This window comes from Octopus sinensis, linkage group LG1 (assembly GCF_006345805.1).
Source record: "Octopus sinensis linkage group LG1, ASM634580v1, whole genome shotgun sequence".
In the NCBI taxonomy this organism is placed as follows: domain Eukaryota; kingdom Metazoa; phylum Mollusca; class Cephalopoda; order Octopoda; family Octopodidae; genus Octopus; species Octopus sinensis.
The window spans coordinates 162,975,718-162,995,985 of NC_042997.1; the positions used below are offsets into that span (position 1 = coordinate 162,975,718).

The 20,268-nt window shown below is 35.3% G+C and overlaps 1 protein-coding gene across 10 annotated transcripts in view; it reads right to left on the reverse strand.

Annotated features, from left to right (window-relative positions):
* LOC115217012 (ras-specific guanine nucleotide-releasing factor RalGPS1) overlaps window positions 1-20,268 on the reverse strand; it is a 224,100-nt gene that overhangs the window by 14,325 nt on the left and 189,507 nt on the right. For 6 of the 10 annotated variants that reach the window (XM_036506208.1, XM_036506205.1, XM_036506181.1 and 3 more), the window contains 6 exons: window positions 16,137-16,154; window positions 12,761-12,854; window positions 9,088-9,273; window positions 4,180-4,355; window positions 3,208-3,274; window positions 1,829-1,931 (listed from right to left, as the gene is read on the reverse strand). In XM_036506208.1, the coding sequence (XP_036362101.1) occupies window positions 1,829-1,931; window positions 3,208-3,274; window positions 4,180-4,355; window positions 9,088-9,273; window positions 12,761-12,854; window positions 16,137-16,154 (644 nt within the window). The remainder of the gene's footprint in view (window positions 1-1,828; window positions 1,932-3,207; window positions 3,275-4,179; window positions 4,356-9,087; window positions 9,274-12,760; window positions 12,855-16,136; window positions 16,155-20,268) is intronic. The other 4 variants (XM_036506203.1, XM_036506218.1, XM_036506189.1 and 1 more) reach the window with 3 other exon arrangements.

Genomic DNA, 20,268 nt, shown 5'->3' on the forward strand with positions numbered 1-20,268 from the left:
AAAAAATATATATATAAATACTTAATGAAGAAGAATGAATGTCAGTAAAGTTTCACTTCAACAATGAAATCTTTAGAAAATATATACTATAACAACATTAAGACTATTGAAAATCTTGCTAGACGCAACGAAAATTTTACGAAAATAAAAATAAGTGGAAATTTTACCAGTAAGTGTGTTACATTATAAGGCACGAAAAGAAAATGACTCTCCCCAGACACAACAGAGTATGCTTCAACACACGAACTCATATAAAGAATCTTGCAAACCAAATCCAAAAACGAAACATCTAAAGAGACTCCCTAAATTGAATCATTACAACAATAATTACTGTGATGCACGACTTACTGAAATAACAAAGACAATGACATAATAAAGTTGTTACAACTAATATACAACTAATTTCATTATTACAGTTTTAGAGAACGTATTTTCTCTGCTATTTTACTAGAAGTACTTTAGACAGAGCTAAATGAGGGAGATAACTTTGACTATTCTTTTAAGGTCAATGAACTAATAACCAGTCAAGTATTGCAAGGTTCAGCTAATCAACACTAAAACTTCTTTGGAAAGTTTGTCAACTCATGCAAATTCTAGTGATTATTTTTTAAATATATACGAAAAAATTTAAAACACAAAACATCACACCATTTATTTTTATTCATACTTATTTTTCTATAGACTCAACTTGTGTGGACGTCGCCCATCTACATTGGGGAAAACTTGGAGTACAAAGGGAGGTAACTCCTAAGAAAATTAAATTTGTTGAGCTAACTTAGAACAAAGATCTCAGCACCAAACAAACGTATACTACAACATTCAACATTCTAATCAGTGAATGCAAATATTTGAAGATTTTGGAGGTTATCTAGTTCCTCTAAACACATTTATAGATGAAAAGAAAGATGAAGAAATTTTCTTTCCATCTATGATAATTCTTAAATATATCCAGTCATCTCTAAATTTAACTGTCTCAAAAGTATTTCGTTTTGGGATTTGGTTAGAATATCTCAAAAGTGCTTGCTTCCTTAAATGTTATATAATATTTATATGAACATATTACAGTTGCTGCAAACACCAAACACTAGCTCGTTTACATTAGAATTATTAAAGATACATCAATTTTTCTCCAGATATGTATATTTTCTCTTTTTTCCAAAAACTTATTGTTAGCAAGCTATTAAATAAGTAACTATTTTCCAACACAGCATTAGAAAATATTTCTAAATGCCAAAATGAAAAAACTCCAAGTCAATAACCAAAACTATGTATATACAATTTCCATTAAAACATAGCAGGAAAAAGCACAAAAATAACCCAAAACATGAGGAATTAATTACATTCAATAGTTAATACCAATATGATTACTTATTCTTTTATTTGTTTCAGTCATTTAACTGCTGCCATGTTGGAGTACCACCTTTTAGTCAAACAATTCGACCACAGGACATTCTTTGTAAATATAATACATATTCTATCAGTGTCTTTTGCCGAACCACTAAGTTACAGAGATGTAAACACACCAACATCAGTTGTCAAGTGATGGTGGAGGGACAAACACAGAAACACAAACATGTACATGTATATATATATATATAAGGCTTCTTTCAGTTTCCGTCAACCAAATTCACTCAGAAAGCTTTGGTCGGCACCAGCATATAGTAGAAGACACTTGCCCAAGGTGCCATGCAGTGGGACTGAACCTGGAACCATGTGATTGGTAAGTAAGCTACTCAACACACAGCCACTCCTGTGCCTATGGTTATTCTTTTTGCACACAAATTCAACACTTTAGCAATGAGTCTTATAACATATGAACACAACTTACAGTAGGTTTCTTTCCCTCTTTGAGCAACGTTTTACGTCGTAAGCACCCTTCATATGTGAAATTTGTTTCAAATTTATCATGCGTGTCTTCAGAGCCACGGGTTCTGGAAATTATGAAAATACTTTAGAATTTAATAAAAGACAAAAATAAAATGCAATCTGCAGATTTAATAACTAGAGTAGTGGTTCTATTTTTGCTTTGTAGTCCTCCCTGCAAAGTTGTTATGCCTAGCACTCACCTAAGTGGCAAGTAAGGTATCAGGATTAAACTAACATAACATGAATGATTATTTATATATTTTACACTAAAAATGGATTGTGTAAGCTTTTAACAGTGAAATGAAAAGAAAATTAGAGAAACAGTTGTAAATTTACTTTATACATTGCAAGTTAATGACTTCCTTATACCTGATGAGATCTCATTTTATTTAAATAACCATTACTAGTTTTATCATGTATAATATAATTACTACTATAGGTAAAAATTTAGCATGTTAATTATGTTACCTCACTGCCCCTAAAGCTTAAAGCCCTCTTCAGCATGCCCAGTGATCTCCTTGGGTGGGGGGTACTGCCCACATTGAAAGCCTCTGAACTAGAGGGTAATAAGTACAGCCAAACATCACTTACAAGCAGGTATGACTTGGTAACAAAAAACAGGTTTCCGTAACTTGTTTTTGGTACCTAAGAAGTTACAAACGTATATAGATACCATCTTGGCCCCTTGGCCTTAACTGATAAGAATACCCAGAATGTGACAACAGGAAAGAGAAAGGCTGCACCTACACACTGGTTGGTACTCAATACAGCTGAGTAGACTGGAGCAATGTAGAATGAAGTACCTTGCTCAAGGCCACAATGTGCAGCCCAGTCACGGAATTAAACCTACAACCTTATAATTGTAAGCTAAATACCTATTTCTTTACTACCCACAAGGGGCTAAACACAGAGGGGACAAACAAGGACAGACAAACGGATTAAATCAATTACATTGACCCCAGTGCATAACTGGTACTTAATTTATCAACCCCGAAAGGATGAAAGGCAAAGGTGACCTCAGCGGAATTTGAACTCAGAACGTAACGGCAGATGAAATATGGCTATGCATTTTGGCCGGTGTGCTAACATTTCTGCCAGCTCACTGCCTTATATAATTGTATGTTAAATACCTTAACCACTAGAGAATAACTATTGCTGCAATAATTAATTACATGGGAGCGGCGTTACATTTCAGTTATAAAATCATTAAAACAAAAGGAAAACATTGTTGCTAAAACTTTACATTAAAATAATTAGAACTGTAGAAAGATGGTAGTAGAGTCTTTATTACAAACAAATTGCTGATTATGAAGCAAAATTGTAATGGTTGCCAATGCTTACCTTTCAATAGCTGGCCAAAAAGAATCTGGCTCAAGATTACATGTGAATGTGATATCACGATCAAAAGCTACAAGAACAAAAGAGTATATATTAAAAAATAAAGTTTTTCTGAAAATTTGGCACAATAAATTTGTTATATACTGACAGCAAATGAGAAACATTCCATCAATTTTGTATCTGTGTATGTGTGAGTGTGTACATGCGCGCTTGTGTGTAAAATAACATTTAAACAACATGTTATATTTTGGTAAAATACTATATTGTTAGTCAGACGCATTGACTAGATTTAAACAAAAATTGTCATCTTTTGACAAGGGACTAAGCCTCTCATTGCAGTGGAGGGATAGACTTGATTGAAATCAAGGCTAGTATATTATTCATATTTTATTAACCCTAAAAAGATAAAAGGTAAAGTTGACTGCAGGATATAGAGAAATAAAACTAAATACTTTAGTTCCAGCAATTCAATGCTTGATTTAATTAGGCATTGAGAGAAACACTATTAGTCAAAATTATAACAAAAGAAATTCAGAGTAAGAAATATTTATACGGGAAGCCAAATACGGCTAAAAGCTTAGATCCTAACCAAGTAAAACTGTTAGAAAAAGTTTCTTTTAATGATTTTGAAATTGTCTTCAAATATTTTAAAATTTATGTGAATGCAGATATGCATTATAAATTCACGTGCAAGGGTGTATATGCCTGCAGGGTAGTTGTAACTGTTGATATGTGGAGAGGTAAGTACATAACAAATGTGTAGGAAATCAATGCAAGTATTTGAGACTACCATATTTGCATTCAAATACATATGCGCATACAATGCAATATGCTACACAGTGGTGTGTGTGTGTGTGATAAAATACATAAATTTTAGGAGAACTTAATGGCGAACTTGGAGGAAAATGTATGTGTACATGTTGTGGCCATTTGCAACTAAATTCTACAAAATTTAATATTTCAAAAATAACTTACCTGTCAATTTCCCTGACATGGAACCTTCATTCGAGGCACATGGTGACTCTTCTAAAACACTGTCATCCAGCAGATGTCGAATGCCTTGCACATATGGTGCAGTAGTGCGTGACGGTAGACTGAAGGCTTTCTCATGAGGGTGAGTACAGCTCATGAAGCTGTAACACAAATAGGAGCTATGAGGAGGAAAGCAAGGAAAGTGGGGGGTAGTTATGAGAGCAACAGGGTTAAAAATTGGCACCAGAGCTGTTTTGCACTGGATACTGACTTCATAGACTTACCTGTGACCAATACAAGCAGGTGGAATCAACATTATGACACCATGTCATAGAGAAACCCACCATATCAGTCGTTGATAGTTACAATAATGTCAACATTTTAATACAAATAGAGTCAACATATCAAGTGAAAGAAAAAGTCACTATAGTACACCACTATTAGTCCATATAGAGTGAATCGCCTTAACAACAATCATCATTATATCCATGCTGGCATAGAGTGTGATGATCTGGTCAACCTAAGTCTGTTATTATTCAGAGTTACTTCCCTTATAAAAATAAATGAAAAGAGTCGTCCTAAATGGTAAAGTCGCTAGTGTAGCTGGGAGGAGGTATGGGGGATCTTTTCGGTTTGAACGGCAGTTTTTTCTAGCAGTGTCATATGAAATTGTCACCCGTAATTATGACCCTAGTATCGATCTATTGTATTTCAATCTGTTTTAAGGTTAGGGGTGGGGAGAAGAGTATCTTTTTTTTCTTCACAAATGTAAATAAACCCAATCTGTTTCTTAAACGAGGGACATATTCATACGGCACAGAATGTTTTTACCTCAGTGATTGGTTGAAATTGCAGAAATTGAAGAAAAAAAACAACAAATATCTTACAAACTATAGAATTTTCTCAATAAAGCCAAGAGGAAAAGATGTTTTATAAACACATTCTACTAGTATACGAAGTTTTAAATTTTTTAGTTACCTAGAAATTATGTTAAAAACTGCCGTTCAAACCGAAAAGATCCGGTACGGGTGACACTTCTGGGTCTATTATAGGCAATGTGTTTTTTGTAGGAGCCAGGGGCGGCAAACGTAATGGCCACCTCTAGCGGCACACACTTCAGCTCCCCTAGTGGGTACAGCCAATTTTTGGCATGGTATCTATAGTCACGTAACACCAACCACTTTACAGAATGTCATCATCATCATCATCGTTTAACGTCCGTTTTCCGCGCTAGCACGGGTTGGACGGTTCGACCGGGGTCTGGGAAGCCAGGGGCTGCTCCAGGCTCCAGTCTGATCTGGCAGAGTTTCTACAGCTGGATGCCCTTCCTAACGCCAACCACTCCGCGGGTGTAGTGGGTGCTTTTTACGTGCCACCTGCACAGGTGCCAGGGGGGTCCGGCATTGGCCACGATTGGTTGGAGCTTTTAACGTGCCACTGGCATGGAAGCCAGCCATGGCAGCGCTGGCAACGTCCACGTTCGGATGGTGCTTTTTATGTGCCACCGGCACAGAAGCCAGTCAGGGCGGCGAAGCATTTTAAAAAAGGAAACAGCACTAGAGAGGTTGTCATGCACTTGGCAAATCTAAAGAGTCCAGTGTATTCTACATTATTGTGACTGTCTGTGAAAGATTGTTGAATTAAGCACTCATTGCTTTCATAAGCACATGAAACACGAGTCTAATTGAATAGCTGTCAACTATAATATAAACTAACAGCTTCTGGCACCCAATTTCACTTACAAAGAGCTGATTGATGAGACACTATGGTAAAAGGCCCTTACCCGATATGTGACAAGGTTATTAAACCAGAGACCTCATGATGGCAAAGCAATATTGTGTACACACACACACACACACACACACACACACTGTGAAAGAGAGAGAGGGTCCTGTTAATGCATCTGGATTATCCCATACAAAGTGAACTTAATACTAAATTGATATATATAGACAGGGAGAACCACCATATATATCTGTGCTTGCAGGTAAAAGATACTGCATTCTTCCTTTTTTTTGTCACAATGCTGCAGTTCTTTCCTTACGAAGTAGAGTAGCTAGTCAATGAAATTTATTTCAGTGTTTCACTGGAACTTATTCCATTTATCTTGCTCCTTCCAGAAGTATGGAAATAATTCTTTCAAATACAGGCACACAGCCTGAAATTTTGTGGTAAGAAGTTAGATTATATTGACTCCAGGGTGTAACTTGTACTTTAACACTCCACCCCACCCCCACCATCATCTTTGCCCAGACGAAAAGCAAAGCCGACCCCTTCAAGATATGCGCTCAGAATGCAAAGATGCTCCAATAATTCTACCAGATAGAAAGATAGATAGATCTATCGGTAATGTAAAAATATTTTTAAATGTTTCTAAGAAATAGCATTTTAAACAGAAATCACAATGTCACATGTTCAAACTCTTGATTACTAATTACAAGGCAACAATAGCAACCAGAAGGCCAATAATGAAAGGTATTCCAACCATGAACATCCATCTCTTTTTACCTTTCCAGGCAATGTGTCTAGGTCTATATTAATCCAAAACCTCCCTCTCCCTCTCTCTCTCTCTCTCTCTCTCTCTCTCTCTCTCTCTCCTCACATCTAAAAATTGTGTTAGGGTGTGATTTGAGTGAGATTTATTTTGTTACTATTTCTGGCATGAAGGCTCTTTCATTGCATAAAAAGATTACTAGATATCTGACCATAGTTATGCATATAAATAGTACTAATCAATATAACTGCATATGTTAATGTAACTCATTACAGGACAAACTATTTAAGTAACTTAGAGTATTGGAGAATGAAAGTATGTTTAATGTGTGAATGCACAAGTGTATACTGGATACAGACTGGTATAAATTCATTATAGTCAGATATGTTGAAAGAAATGAGTTTTGCTTGTAAAGTCCAGCAAATGAGAGTTTTACACTTCTGACCCTCAGTTACCTGATTACTGAAAACCTGAAACTGGTAGTTGTAACTAGAGAAGTTTTGACATCATCAATATCATTATTTAACATCTGCTTTCCAATCTGCCATGGGTTAGACAGCTTCACTGGAACTGGTAAGCCGGAAAGCTGCACTAGGTTCCAATCTGAATTTGGCTTGGTTTCTACAGATGGATGCCCTTCCTAATGCCAACCACTCAAAGTGTAGAGTGTGTGTGTGTGTGTGTGTGTGTGTGTGTGTGTGTGTGTGTTTGTTTTTGTTGAAGAACACCACCTCTTTAATGCTACTGACATGATAAAATGATAGTAACAGCACACAAAGTGAGTAGTGCAAGAAGGATGTCCAGTCATAAAGTTAAAAGCATGACATACACAAAAAAGGTTGCTGTTTTTCTTTGTTGCTAAGTGTCCCAGGTGAAGAGGTAGCAGAACAAGAAATGAAATGGTGTGAGACCAATGCCAACATGCCAAAGGTGGTACTCCAGCATGGTTGCAGTCAAATGACTGAAAAGAGTGTGCAAAAAAAAAAAAAAACAGATGTATGATGATGTTAATGTTGTATACAAGACCTATTTTATCACAAACGGAACAGCCCAATAAGGTCTCTGCAATGCTGAAAACTTATCAAAGAATAGTAATCAATTAAACTAATGAATCAGCCATTACCTGAGGCGTGTCACTGAATGTGGCAGATGGCCAATGAAACTGACTGCTGGATTACCAAAAGAAATGTCAAGGATTTGTTTCTAATCACTGATGGCTATACCATGCCCATAATCAATACACTTAACTATCACTCATTCATTCCATCTGCTAGAAAAGAGATACCTGTAGCGTGTACAAACTATTGCTATGCATGGGGAGCAGTGCATGACTAACATATGTTTTGTTAGCTAACAGAGCTAAGATCTTGTATGAGCCAGTAGAAAATAATGGCAATCAATCCCAATGTACTCTTTAATAAATATTTTAATGGAACATCTGAAATGTGGGAGGGAGTTGAATCAAAAATTCATTTACAACTTAAATGTGGTTTTTTAATGTACATCAACTACTGCTCATTTCAATAATTAAAAGTATTACTTTCTATCCCATAGAAATGCCCTTCTCAAATATAAATATTGGGAAATATTAAAACTAATTTGAGCACTACAGCATGAATTTCAGTTTAAGATATCCGAATGGCTATCTTCGAAAAACTTGTTTGTTCATGTTCATTATATTACAAATCATTATGTCATCAGTTTATGTCTACTTTTCTATATTGGCATAGGTTGGGTAGGTCACTACAGTCCAAGTCAGTCCTTATTCAGAGGTCCTGATTTCTTAAGGAAAGGGATCACACACAAAAAAGAGGAAAGGAAAAAGACAAAAAAAAAGAGAGAGAGAGAGAGAGAGATTTAGAGCAGACTATATGCTGTTGAGGAAGAAGAGTAAGAAGAACAGAGAAAAGATAGATTCCTGATAAAAGAGAGAGACACATAGTAACACAAACTACACAGAAAGTGAAAAACAAACATATGCAACTAATAGACAAGAGAGCATTATTAAATACTGTTCTATTTTTGTCCGTTACTTATGTTTTTATAGTATGACATGGCTGAAATTTTATTTTAATAATAGTAATAGGTAAAACTATTATGTAATATTCGTTTTCAAATTTTGGGGAGCAATTTCGTGGGAGGGGGTTAAATCAATTACATTGATCCCAGTGTACTCTGAAAGTACGAAAGGCAAAGCTGACCCGGGCAGAATTTGAACTCAGAACATAAAGACAAATGAAATGCCACAAAGCATTTTATCCAACATGCTAACGATTCTGCCAATTCACCATCTTTAAAGCAGAAAACAGCGTGTTGGATTGCATCATTATCAAAAGCATATGGTGTTCCCTTGAATTTAATTTTGTAATATAAAAACAAAACTGATATCAAAATCTTATTTATTGAAAATGACTTACTTTGCTCCTAAACTTTTACATTTCCGATGTCCTGGATTGAATTTCATTTGAGGAGCAGAACCTGGACTTAAGATGTTTGTACACCTTGGCTCTGTAGCTGGGGAGGAGGGTAGCGCAGAAACATCTTCACGAGAAGAGGATAAAGGTGACTGGCCTTGACTAGGTGGTTCTAACTTGAGAGATAATCTGAAAAGAAAACATTTTAAAGCTTCATTAAAATGCATACATAAAAAAGACAAAAAAAAACTAAGTAATCAGCAATAATCATGAAAATGTTAGAACTCATTTAATTTGTTTAGATTGTATTTTAAACTAAACTTTAAAAAAACAATCAAAACAAATATGTAGCTCTTAATCAATAAGAGGTGATGGTGGTAGAATCAGCAGAGGAGGAGAATGAGGAGGACTATAATGATGATGAATGGGCATGATGGTGATGATGAACGGGCGTGATGGTGATGATGAACGGGCGTGATGGTGATGATGAACGGGCGTGATGGTGATGATGAACGGGCGTGATGGTGATGATGAACGGGCGTGATGGTGATGATGAACGGGCATGATGGTGATGATGAACGGGAGTGATTGTGGTAAACAGGAGTGATGGTGGTGAACAGGAGTGATGGTGGTGAACAGGAGTGATGGTGGTGAACGGGGGTGATGGTGATGATGAACGGGAGTGGTGATGGTGATGATGAACGGGAGTGGTGATGGTGATGATGAACGGGAGTGGTGGTGGTGATGATGAACGGGAGTGGTGGTGATGAACGGGAGTGGTGGTGATGAACAGGAGTGGTGGTGATGAACAGGAGTGATGGTGATGAACAGGAGTGATGGTGATGAACAGGAGTGGTGGTGATGAACAGGAGTGGTGGTGATGAACAGGAGTGGTGGTGATGAACAGGAGTGGTGGTGATGAACAGGAGTGGTGGTGATGAACAGGAGTGATGGTGATGAACGGGAGTGATGGTGATGAACGGGAGTGATGGTGATGAACAGGAGTGATGGTGATGAACAGGAGTGATGGTGATGAACAGGAGTGATGGTGATGAACAGGAGTGATGGTGATGAACAGGAGTGATGGTGATGAACAGGAGTGATGGTGATGAACAGGAGTGATGGTGATGAACAGGAGTGATGGTGATGAACAGGAGTGATGGTGATGATGAAGAACAGGAGTGATGGTGACGATGATGAACAGGAGTGATGGTGACGATGATGAACAGGAGTGATGGTGACGATGATGAACAGGAGTGATGGTGACGATGATGAACAGGAGTGATGATGATGATGATGAACAGAAGTGATGATGATGAACAGAAGTGATGGTGATGATGATGTTTGACTAAGTGAACCTTCACAAAACATAATCATGATTAAGATCATCCAATCTTTTTCAAACAATGTATTTCAAACTATATTATTCAATATGTCCCTTTTTAGCCAACACAATATGCTGTGATTTAAGAGGAATTTTGGCTTCTATTTCTAGCAGGTCAAGCTACCATATTATCTCATGACTCACTGAAGTTCTACAAGATTGGTGTTCATCATTCAGTTTTAATGAATTTCAGCAAGTGAAACATAATTCACAGGTGGTCTTCTCCTGGCAAGATGAATAGAACCTAAGTGGACTCTGTAATTGAGAATGAAGTATCTTGGCTGAAATAACAACCAATGTAAGTGATGCAAGCATGACTATGTGGTAAGAATTATGCTTACCAAGCACATGGTTTGGGGTCAAGTCCTACTGTGTGGCACCTTGGACAAATGCTTTCTACTACAGCCTAGGGCCAACCAAAGCCTTGTGAGTGGATTTAGTAGACAGAAACTGAAAGAAATCCATTGTAGGCATGTGCATACATGTGCATGCATGCTTCACTGTTTCTTTGCCCTGGTTTAACATAATAGTTGTAAACAAAAACAAGTGTTACCATCATGCAAGCAGTGACCTTCATTTCCAATCTTCCATGAAAACATGTCCAGCCATGGGGGAAATAATACCTTACTTGAAAATAGGTGAGGATTAGCAACAGGATGGACATCCAGCCATGGAAAGTACACTTCATCAAATTCTGTTTAACCCATATGTGCATGGAAATTTAGACATTAAAACAATGAGGATGCTGAGAGGGTATAAACACATAATCACTACAATCTTAATGATTTCAGCCAGACATACCCTCTGATGAATGACTACAAAGTAAGAAAATAGATCTTTGGGTTTGAGCAGACAAACCTATGATGAAAGGCATTCTAGTTACAACCATCCAGCCTTTCATTCAGACATTCGCATTTTTTTTTCATCTCATTGTAGTTGGGTGTGATCTGAGGAAAATTTAGCCACTATTTCTTGCAATCTAAGAGTACCCATTTAGAGACTCTTTCATTAGGCCCTTTCTAAAAGTATTCTTTTTCCCTGATAAATCCATTCAAAAAACACAATTCTTTCTCTTCTCATTATTCGACTCTAAAGACAATATCATATACATTCTCTCTGATGGCTGAAATAGATGCACCACATTTTACATCATTTTATACCACATTTCCTACTTAGAACACCACCAAAACCTCAATAACAACCACAAAACTTACATCAGAATATATGATGTCATTTTGGTAATGACTCACTTGAAACAAGTTTTACTTTCTATTATTATAATTTTATTCACAGCCCATCATTAGAAAATAGTAAAGATGATGTTCCAGAATGGTCTTAGTTGTGATGGTTGAAACAGACTGAAGTGTTTTATCCCAGTCTGAGAATTATCTCTACACATGGCTAGGTGCAGGTATGGCTTTGTGGTTAAGAAGTTTGTTTTGCAACCATGTGGTTTTGGGTTCAGTCCCACTGCATGGTACCTTGGGCAAGCATCTTCAGCTATATCTCCACACCAACAAATGCCTTGTGAGTGAATTTGGTAGAAAGAAACAGTGTAAAAGTCCTTTGTGTACTTCACAACTTAGCAGTTCGGCAAAAGAAACCAACAGAATAAGTACCAAACTTAATAAGTACTGGGGTCAGTTTGTTTGACTAAAAGCTTTCAAGGCAATGCTCCAGCATGGCCATAGTTCAATGACTGAAGCAAGATAAAAATAAAGAGGATGCAGAATTATCACAGGAGTTTTCTTCATGAAAGTAAAAGTAAAGCCCCTAACAACTGTAGTATGTGATGCTTAGAGCATTGATTTGTACCTCTTCTGTTATTAACTGTGAAGCAGACTGAGACAGGAAGATTTATATCATTACTGCTTGGTCATGGCCCATTGCTAGCATTGCACTATGAATAGTTGGCTATTTAGTCAATAAACGTGCATTATATCAACTCAAGTCAGGTGTAACCCTCACTCGGACACTAATCAATGCCACCATGATTAAATAAGAAATTTAGATGACTCCCAGTCTCAGAGAACAAGCTTTCATTTCAAAGCAAGGTCTTCCAGGCTACCAATCAATGACATAACTGATATCAGTTTGTCAATTCTTGAGACTATTCTTATTAATTGCCTTTATAGTTATTATAAGATCCGGAAAGTGTCTCTGGAGCAGCCCTGTTTAGAGCAGATTTATGGAGAGGGAAAGAACAGGGGAGAGAATGAAAGAGAGAAAGAATAATTACAGCATGCAATTGTGTGAAATAAAAGAAATAGAAACTATCATGGTTACACTTACTTATAGTTATCATCTTCAACAAACTTCTGTAATTCTTCAATATAGCGAACAGACTTGAGATAATTTTGTACATGTTCTAAAACCTGAAGCTGATCTACAAAAGAAGTTCATTACAGTCAGTCAAATGAGGTAGAAAGTAGATGGTAAATTGTTTCAATTTTAAAGACCAGAGTTTGTTTTTTTTTTCTTTTTAATTACAAATTGGTCATTTATATAACAATAAAAATTGAACATCATGTGAATGTAAAGAATTACATATAATAAAGCTGGTTGATCATCAGAAGAGAAAATAAAATAAACAGCCTCCCTAAAACTTTGATAACTTTAAAAAATATTGTGTAATCTTTCAGTGAAATGAGTAGTGTCACAATGAAAAGGATGCTAATAACAACTAACATTATGAACAGCAAATACTGGTGATCTTTCTTTATTCATAAGAAAAATCAATACCTCCCCACACCTCTACAAACCATTGATTTATAGAACAATGTTAGTAGCAAATTGTAAAATGGAGCATAAAACAAGATGTCTGCAATTTCAAGGGATATATATTTAAACAGCTCTTTAAAAGTTACAGCAGCAATTCTTGGAGTGGAAGGAGTAAGAAAATTTTACGTGAAACTTAAAGCTATACCAAACATGAAAGTAATAATGAACATTTATCTATAATTTAATAACCAAATCAGAACAATTTGTAACACAGCTGCTGTGAAATCAACAAAAATAGACACAAAACCAGAGCAATTAAAAGAGAAACCAGTCGTCTAATGGCTCAAATGCAGGCAATATCCTTTTCCATTACAAAGAAGACTTTTGTACTATCAGACAAAAAGAAATAGTACACAATATTTGAATGGTTTTCTTTTTTTTTTTTTTAATGATTTCCCCTATTGAACCAAGATGAATATGATATGCTAGTGGATGCTGACCTTACGTTAAAGACTTAAGCTATTTCTTCAGAATACCAAATGCACTTGTTTGCACTAAGTGAACAGATGAATAGATTCAAAAGATGAACCTGTATTCATTAATCTTAAATACAAAAATCTCTGTTAGAAACCCTTCCAAGAACTAACTATTATAAATATCATTCAAGTCAGTCAACCACTGACCTCACCTCAAACAGAGTGATCACAATGTGTATGTGCTGCTATCCAACCACACATCAATTTATAGGGGAGTGGGGTGAGCATATGTTCTCTCTTCTCCCTCTTCATCTCTCTAACTCTTAGATGTTGTAATCTCTAGTTAGTTCTTTAGTATCTTTGCTCCTTTCAATTAACCTACTTTCAACCATAGTAAGGAACTATGAAACTTCATCAGAAGTGAAAAACCAAATAGAAAGACAGGCAGACAGTGGAGACATTTACTGATCAATTACATGCATGACAAGATCTGATTTATGACTGAACAGTTAGGGTATAACTATTATGAAAACTTGTCAAACGCATGCTAACTAGAAAAGAAAAAAAGCTAGAAATCAATGAGGAAGGATCGATGCTGTAAGAGTAGTTTTAAAAATCAACAAATTCAATAGTGAACCAAAGAACAGATTGAAACTGCCACTATTGGGAATATAGCGTATTATCTAAGGGTTTAAACTTATTTATAGGCATATTTATAAAGGTATAAACCAACCTTTGTTACAGGAACAAAGTATCTAAAAGCATTACCCAAGTTATAAAATGAAAATTTTTATAAGCCTTTACTGGTATTATTTTAGATGCATATGAAAATACATAGTTTATACCAGCTTTGATGATCAAGGTAAACATCAACATCATATGCCAGACATACCAAATTATTTTCACAGTAGAGCTATGAATTAAGGAAAAATTTCTCTAAAATGCTCTCCAATATAAATCTGTTATGTAAATTTGACTTTTTCTTTTAATGGGTTAGCTATAAGAACTTTACTGCGATGGTTTATGTTGCAATTAATAGTTTAGTAAGTCGAAATAGGACAGAAGACAATAATAATACAACAGACTATCAGAATAAGAATAACAAAATTCAATGCAAGCTAAATAACAATTAGATATATAAATATAGCATAATGTCAAACATTTGAAAAGTCATCCTTAATACATGCCAAAGTAAGTCATATCATATCATACACACACACATTATAAATATATAAATAAATATATATATATATGTATATAAGAAACTTTATGCATAGATTTCTATAGAAAATGTAGTTGCAGGTTACCAAATGAAAGATATATGACAAGCTGATCCTTTAGTCAAATATGGCTATCACACCATAGAATATTATTTTAATAATAATGGTTTCAAATTTTGGTACAAGGCCCTGTGAATTTATGGGAGAGTGGTAGTTGATTACATCGGCCCCAGTGCTCAATTGGTACTTATTTTATCAATCCCAAAAGGATGTCAAGCAAAACTTAACCTCAGTAAGATTTGAACTCAGAACACGAGCCTAAAGAAGAGCCACAAAATATTTTGTCCAAACACTAATGAATCTGCCAATCCATCACCCTTATTTTGATAATAACAATCTTAATACAAACTACAATTATATTGTCCGATTAATAAGCCAAAATTTTTTTTTAATCTCTAATTTCCTCTAAATGATTTAAAAAGTGGTTACTGATATGAAACTGTTTTTCCAAAAATTTGGCACCAAGCAAGATAAAAATTCCTAATGAGTTTACCAAATGTAATATATACTATAAATGATATAACGTGAACAAACAACACAAACACAAGTCAGGGGAGGGGGATTTCAAAGTAAGGGGTTAAAAATACCCAAAAGAAGAGAGAAGTCATTTATGCAACAAGAATTACTAGCAAATAAAGGGCAGTAGTAACAACCAGTAAGTATAACTAGATTCCTGAGCTAATATTTCTGAAAACTTTACATGGCATCACAACATGGTTGGTTCTATAATTTAATAGACTAGTCTGATTCCAGCCAGAGTACAGACGTAATAACAGACATTAACTTCAAGTGATTTAAAGTCTTAAACTGATATTTTTAGAAACTGGAACCAATAAAAGAAAAGTGAGGAGGAGGAAGGGGGGAGAGAGGGAGGAAAGGGAGAAAGGTGAATGAGGGGTGAGAAGGAGTGAGAGGGAGAATGAAGACTAGAAAGTAATAAAAACAGTCTGGGGTAATATACAGGTGGGACATTGCATATAAAAAAAAAATGGAGTTAGTTGATGGTAGTCAGGTTAGACAATGGGATAAGACGTAGAAATCAAATATGAACATGCTACAGTTTAAATAGCAAAAATCTCCAAGAGATATAGATACTATCAATGAAATATTGATGGAACATAACAGATGGTAATAGTATATTAGTTGATTTTTCCTACAACATGCAGAGTAATGGAAATGATAACAACTTACTTGGAGAAAATCCAAATACTAGATGAAATAAATGAAAGAAGTAGCTGTGTATAGAAATGAATACTATCGCACAAAATGAAGTGGCTAACACTTTATATAAAAAGTTTACCAACACAAGGAACAGCTTTTCACTTATACTGGTGTGGGGTGAGAATATGTCTTTGTAGTAATTTCTTCAGACATCTAAAGAAACCAGCATTTGTGAATACATACCTTCACAAAATCAAATTGTAAATTAACATACAAACATTTTATGTGTGTGTGTGTGTGTGTGTGTGTGTGTGTGTGTGTGTGTGTGTGTGTGTGTGTATACTGGAGTAAGCACATAAATGTGAAACAAGGTGAAAAAAAGAGTACTCAAATACCAGAGGTAGAGTAATATACTTTATTTAAAAGCAGCAGAAATATAACAAAAGTTGTTACTCAGAGTTTCGTGTTCCCGTTCGTCAGACAGTTTTGTTAAAATAGACAAAACTGTCCGACGAATGGGAACGTGAAACTCTGAGTAACAGCTTTTGTTATATTTCAGCTGCTTTTAAATAAAGTATATATATATATATAATTGAGATTCAGTTGAATTAGATACTTAAGTTGAAGCACCAAGTCAGCTCGAAGTAAGAGAAATAAAACCAAAATAAGCAACAGGATATCAAGAAGTGATGCAGCACGACCGTTTCAAGTGGCTCCATTTAATTGAACAATGCAATCATTACATCAACTTAAATACAGTACCATCTTCGGCTGCATCACTACTTGATATCCTGTCACTTGTGTATTACTTTTTATTTATTTATATATTAGATATAAAAATGCAAGCATGAAAAGTAATATTCTTAAGATTATAAACTTGGAAAAATACAGGACAAGTTATTACACCTGTAAAAGTATAGGACAAACTATTACTTCAAGTAAAGTACAGAATAAGAAATGTTTTACTTAAAATATTGCAGCAAAGAATGCCTCTTCTAATTTATCAGTCTTTACAGTTCTCATCTTTTAAATTTATTGTACAAAACTGTTCAGCTAATTTGTAAGTTTGTCTAATTAGTCACTTTTTTCTGTATTTAAGGTAGCGAATTAGCCAAATTCTGCTTAAATAGTATAGTGTTATTTGTAAAGATAATAAAATATTTTTTAATATTCAAATTTTAATTTCAGCTGCAATATTTTTTTATTCTTTACTTGAAGTAATAGTTTGTCCTATACTTTTACAGGTGTAATAACTTGTCCTGTACTTTTCCAGGTTTATAATCTTAAGAACATTACTTTTCATGCTCATGTTTTTCCATGTAATCCATGATTTTTCCAAGTATTGCTGTTACAAGATAATGTGTCAATTAATAATTTAGGATTTTTACTTTATAAAATACTGGGTAGGGGAATATATTGGCTGCTATTTTTAGTATGTTAAGTGATCAGGCAGAGGTCTTTCATTGGTTTGATTGTGATGAAATATTTTTACACATGTATGTATAATAAGCATATGTATCATCAGCAGAAGTTAGAGAGTAAGTCAAAAGCTGACAGTTTCATGTATTGGCACTTATCTAACATGAATTTGTCCATTGTCACTCTGTAACTTGTGACGAAATAACTTCTAAAATACAAAATTTTATCAAAACCGTTAAGAGTAAATAAACCCTGTGGTATGTGACACATTGTACCAGTATCGAAAGATTCAAATTGTTAAGCTAAAAAAAATTAGTTAATCTGCACAGATTAATAGATCCAAAATGGATAAAAAGCAAAGTCGACCTCAGCAGAATTTGAACTGAAAATAAAAACACAGGCAAAATATTGCTAAGCATTTCGCCTGCAGCACTAACTTTTCTGCCAAGCATTACTTCCTTACTCTCTTACTTACTGACATGAAATTTCATGGCATTTCACCCCGTAACTTTTCTTCTAATTTTTGTTCAATGCGGCTAACGACTCTGAATTCCTCACACATTTTTCTGTCATTTAAGCCTAAGGAAAGTATACTTTTATTTTAAAATTAAAAAGTTTATGTTAATTGAAGCCTAATAGGTGCCTTACAGCACCCCTTTGAGGTTGCAGATATTTTGATGTAACTTTCTTTTTTCAAACTATTTATGCCAAAGTGTAGCTGAGGAGGAGTCTTCTTTAAAACTTAACAGTTTGCAATTTAGTTGGGAACTGAATTAGTGGGGAAGCTTGGAAGCTGATGCAATTGACGAAATGGTGGACTTAAGAATATATTCAACCACTACCATGGTTGAATGATGTGTGTATGTGCATGTATAGTTAATCCAAACATGAAAACACAAAGAGAAAACAACACAAGGACGTGGAACAAATATAGTGTTATTGGACGCTAAGGAAAGGAAGGAAAGAAGGAGGATTTAACGTTTCGAGCGGAGCTCTTCATCAGAAACATAGGAAAAAGAAAGATCCAAGGAAGGGAAGACAGAGGGGGAAAAAAATCGCCAATGGTACACAGTACAAACATGGCTGTGTGGTTTAGAAGTTTGCTTCCCAACCATGTAGTCTTGGGTTCAGTCCCACTGCATGGCACCTTGATCCTTGGAAGTGGATTTAGTAGATGGAAACTGAAAAGAAACCTATCACATATATATATATATATATATATATATATATGACATACAGGTGTGTGTGTACATCCTTGTCTTGACATCATGTGATGGTTGTAACCAACCTTCATCATCATACAAGCAATGTTATTCATTTCCAGTTATCTTTGAAAAACATATGGGTGTGGAGAAATATTACCTTGCTTGAAAACAGTGAGGGTTGGCAACAGAAGTGACATCTGACCATAGAAAACTTGTCTCAACAAATTTCATCTGACCCGTAAAAGCATGAAAAAGTGGACGTTAAATGATGGTGATAATATGTAACAACATGACACACACACACACACTCCCTCTCTCCCTATCAACTTTTGAGTACTATATTTTGATTTTCATTCCCAGACTTGTTCTTTCTAACACACACATTCTTATGCAAATTATACCATCCTTCAAACCTCTTTCATCTTCCACATAGAACCATCATGATGTACACACAACCTAAATATCTCCAGTCTGATTCTATATCATCTCCATGGACCTTGATTTTCAGAACATCTTCCAACGGAGACATGATGAACTCAAAAATGAATCACAAAACACATACCTAGAAAACAGTCTCCTATCTCTTCTCTCTCTCTCTCATGAACAAAAATGACTGAAACCCTCAAAATCATAATGTCAGACTTCCCAATCTCTGAAGATCTTCCACGGTGACTCCATGATATATATAACACTGCTAAAATTTATATCACAAAGACTAAGATGCCTGTTTAGATTCAAGAAACATTTCACCTCTGATGAATTTCTAACTCTCCACAAAGCTATTGTAAGATTTTACATTGGTATGCTGCTCACATATGTGACTGCTGCACACACACAGACACGCTACACAGTATCCAAAAGAAGTCCACCCAATTGATTCTCAAAAGATTCAATAACCAATTGTTAACTCATAAACATGTGATTTCTTCTCTCTGCTAAGGTAGGTAGGTAGGTGTGTGCATGCATGCATGCGTGTTTCCCTCTGCCTGTCTGTCTTGATATCATGTGACATTTATAAGCAAACATCACCATACAGTATTGTTTGTTTCCAATCTTCCATGAAAATATGTCCAGCCACAGGGAAGTAATACCTTGCTTGGAAATGGCGAGGGCCAGCAAAATTAAGAGCTTATAGAAAACCTGCCTCAATACATCTCATCTGACCCATGCAAGCAGGGAAAAGTAGATGTTAAAATGATAATAACAATGATAATGATTATTCATATATATATATATATATATATACTAGCAGTATCGCCCGGCGTTGCTCGGGTTTGTAAGGGAAATAACTATAAAGGATTTTTTAGAGAGTTATAGCCAAAAAATAGCAAAAAAATGGGGGAAAAAAGATGGTAATATTTTTTTTGATAGTTAAAAAGGTCGAGTTGCGTCCCCATGACCATCTGTGGTTTGTATTTCTGATTGTCGACCCCATGTTGAATTTATCGATCTTTTTCAGAAGTGGGGGAACTTTTCAAAATTTTCGCTGCGTTAGTTTTGAATTATGACATTGGGCTATGTGTGTGTGTCAAGTTTCA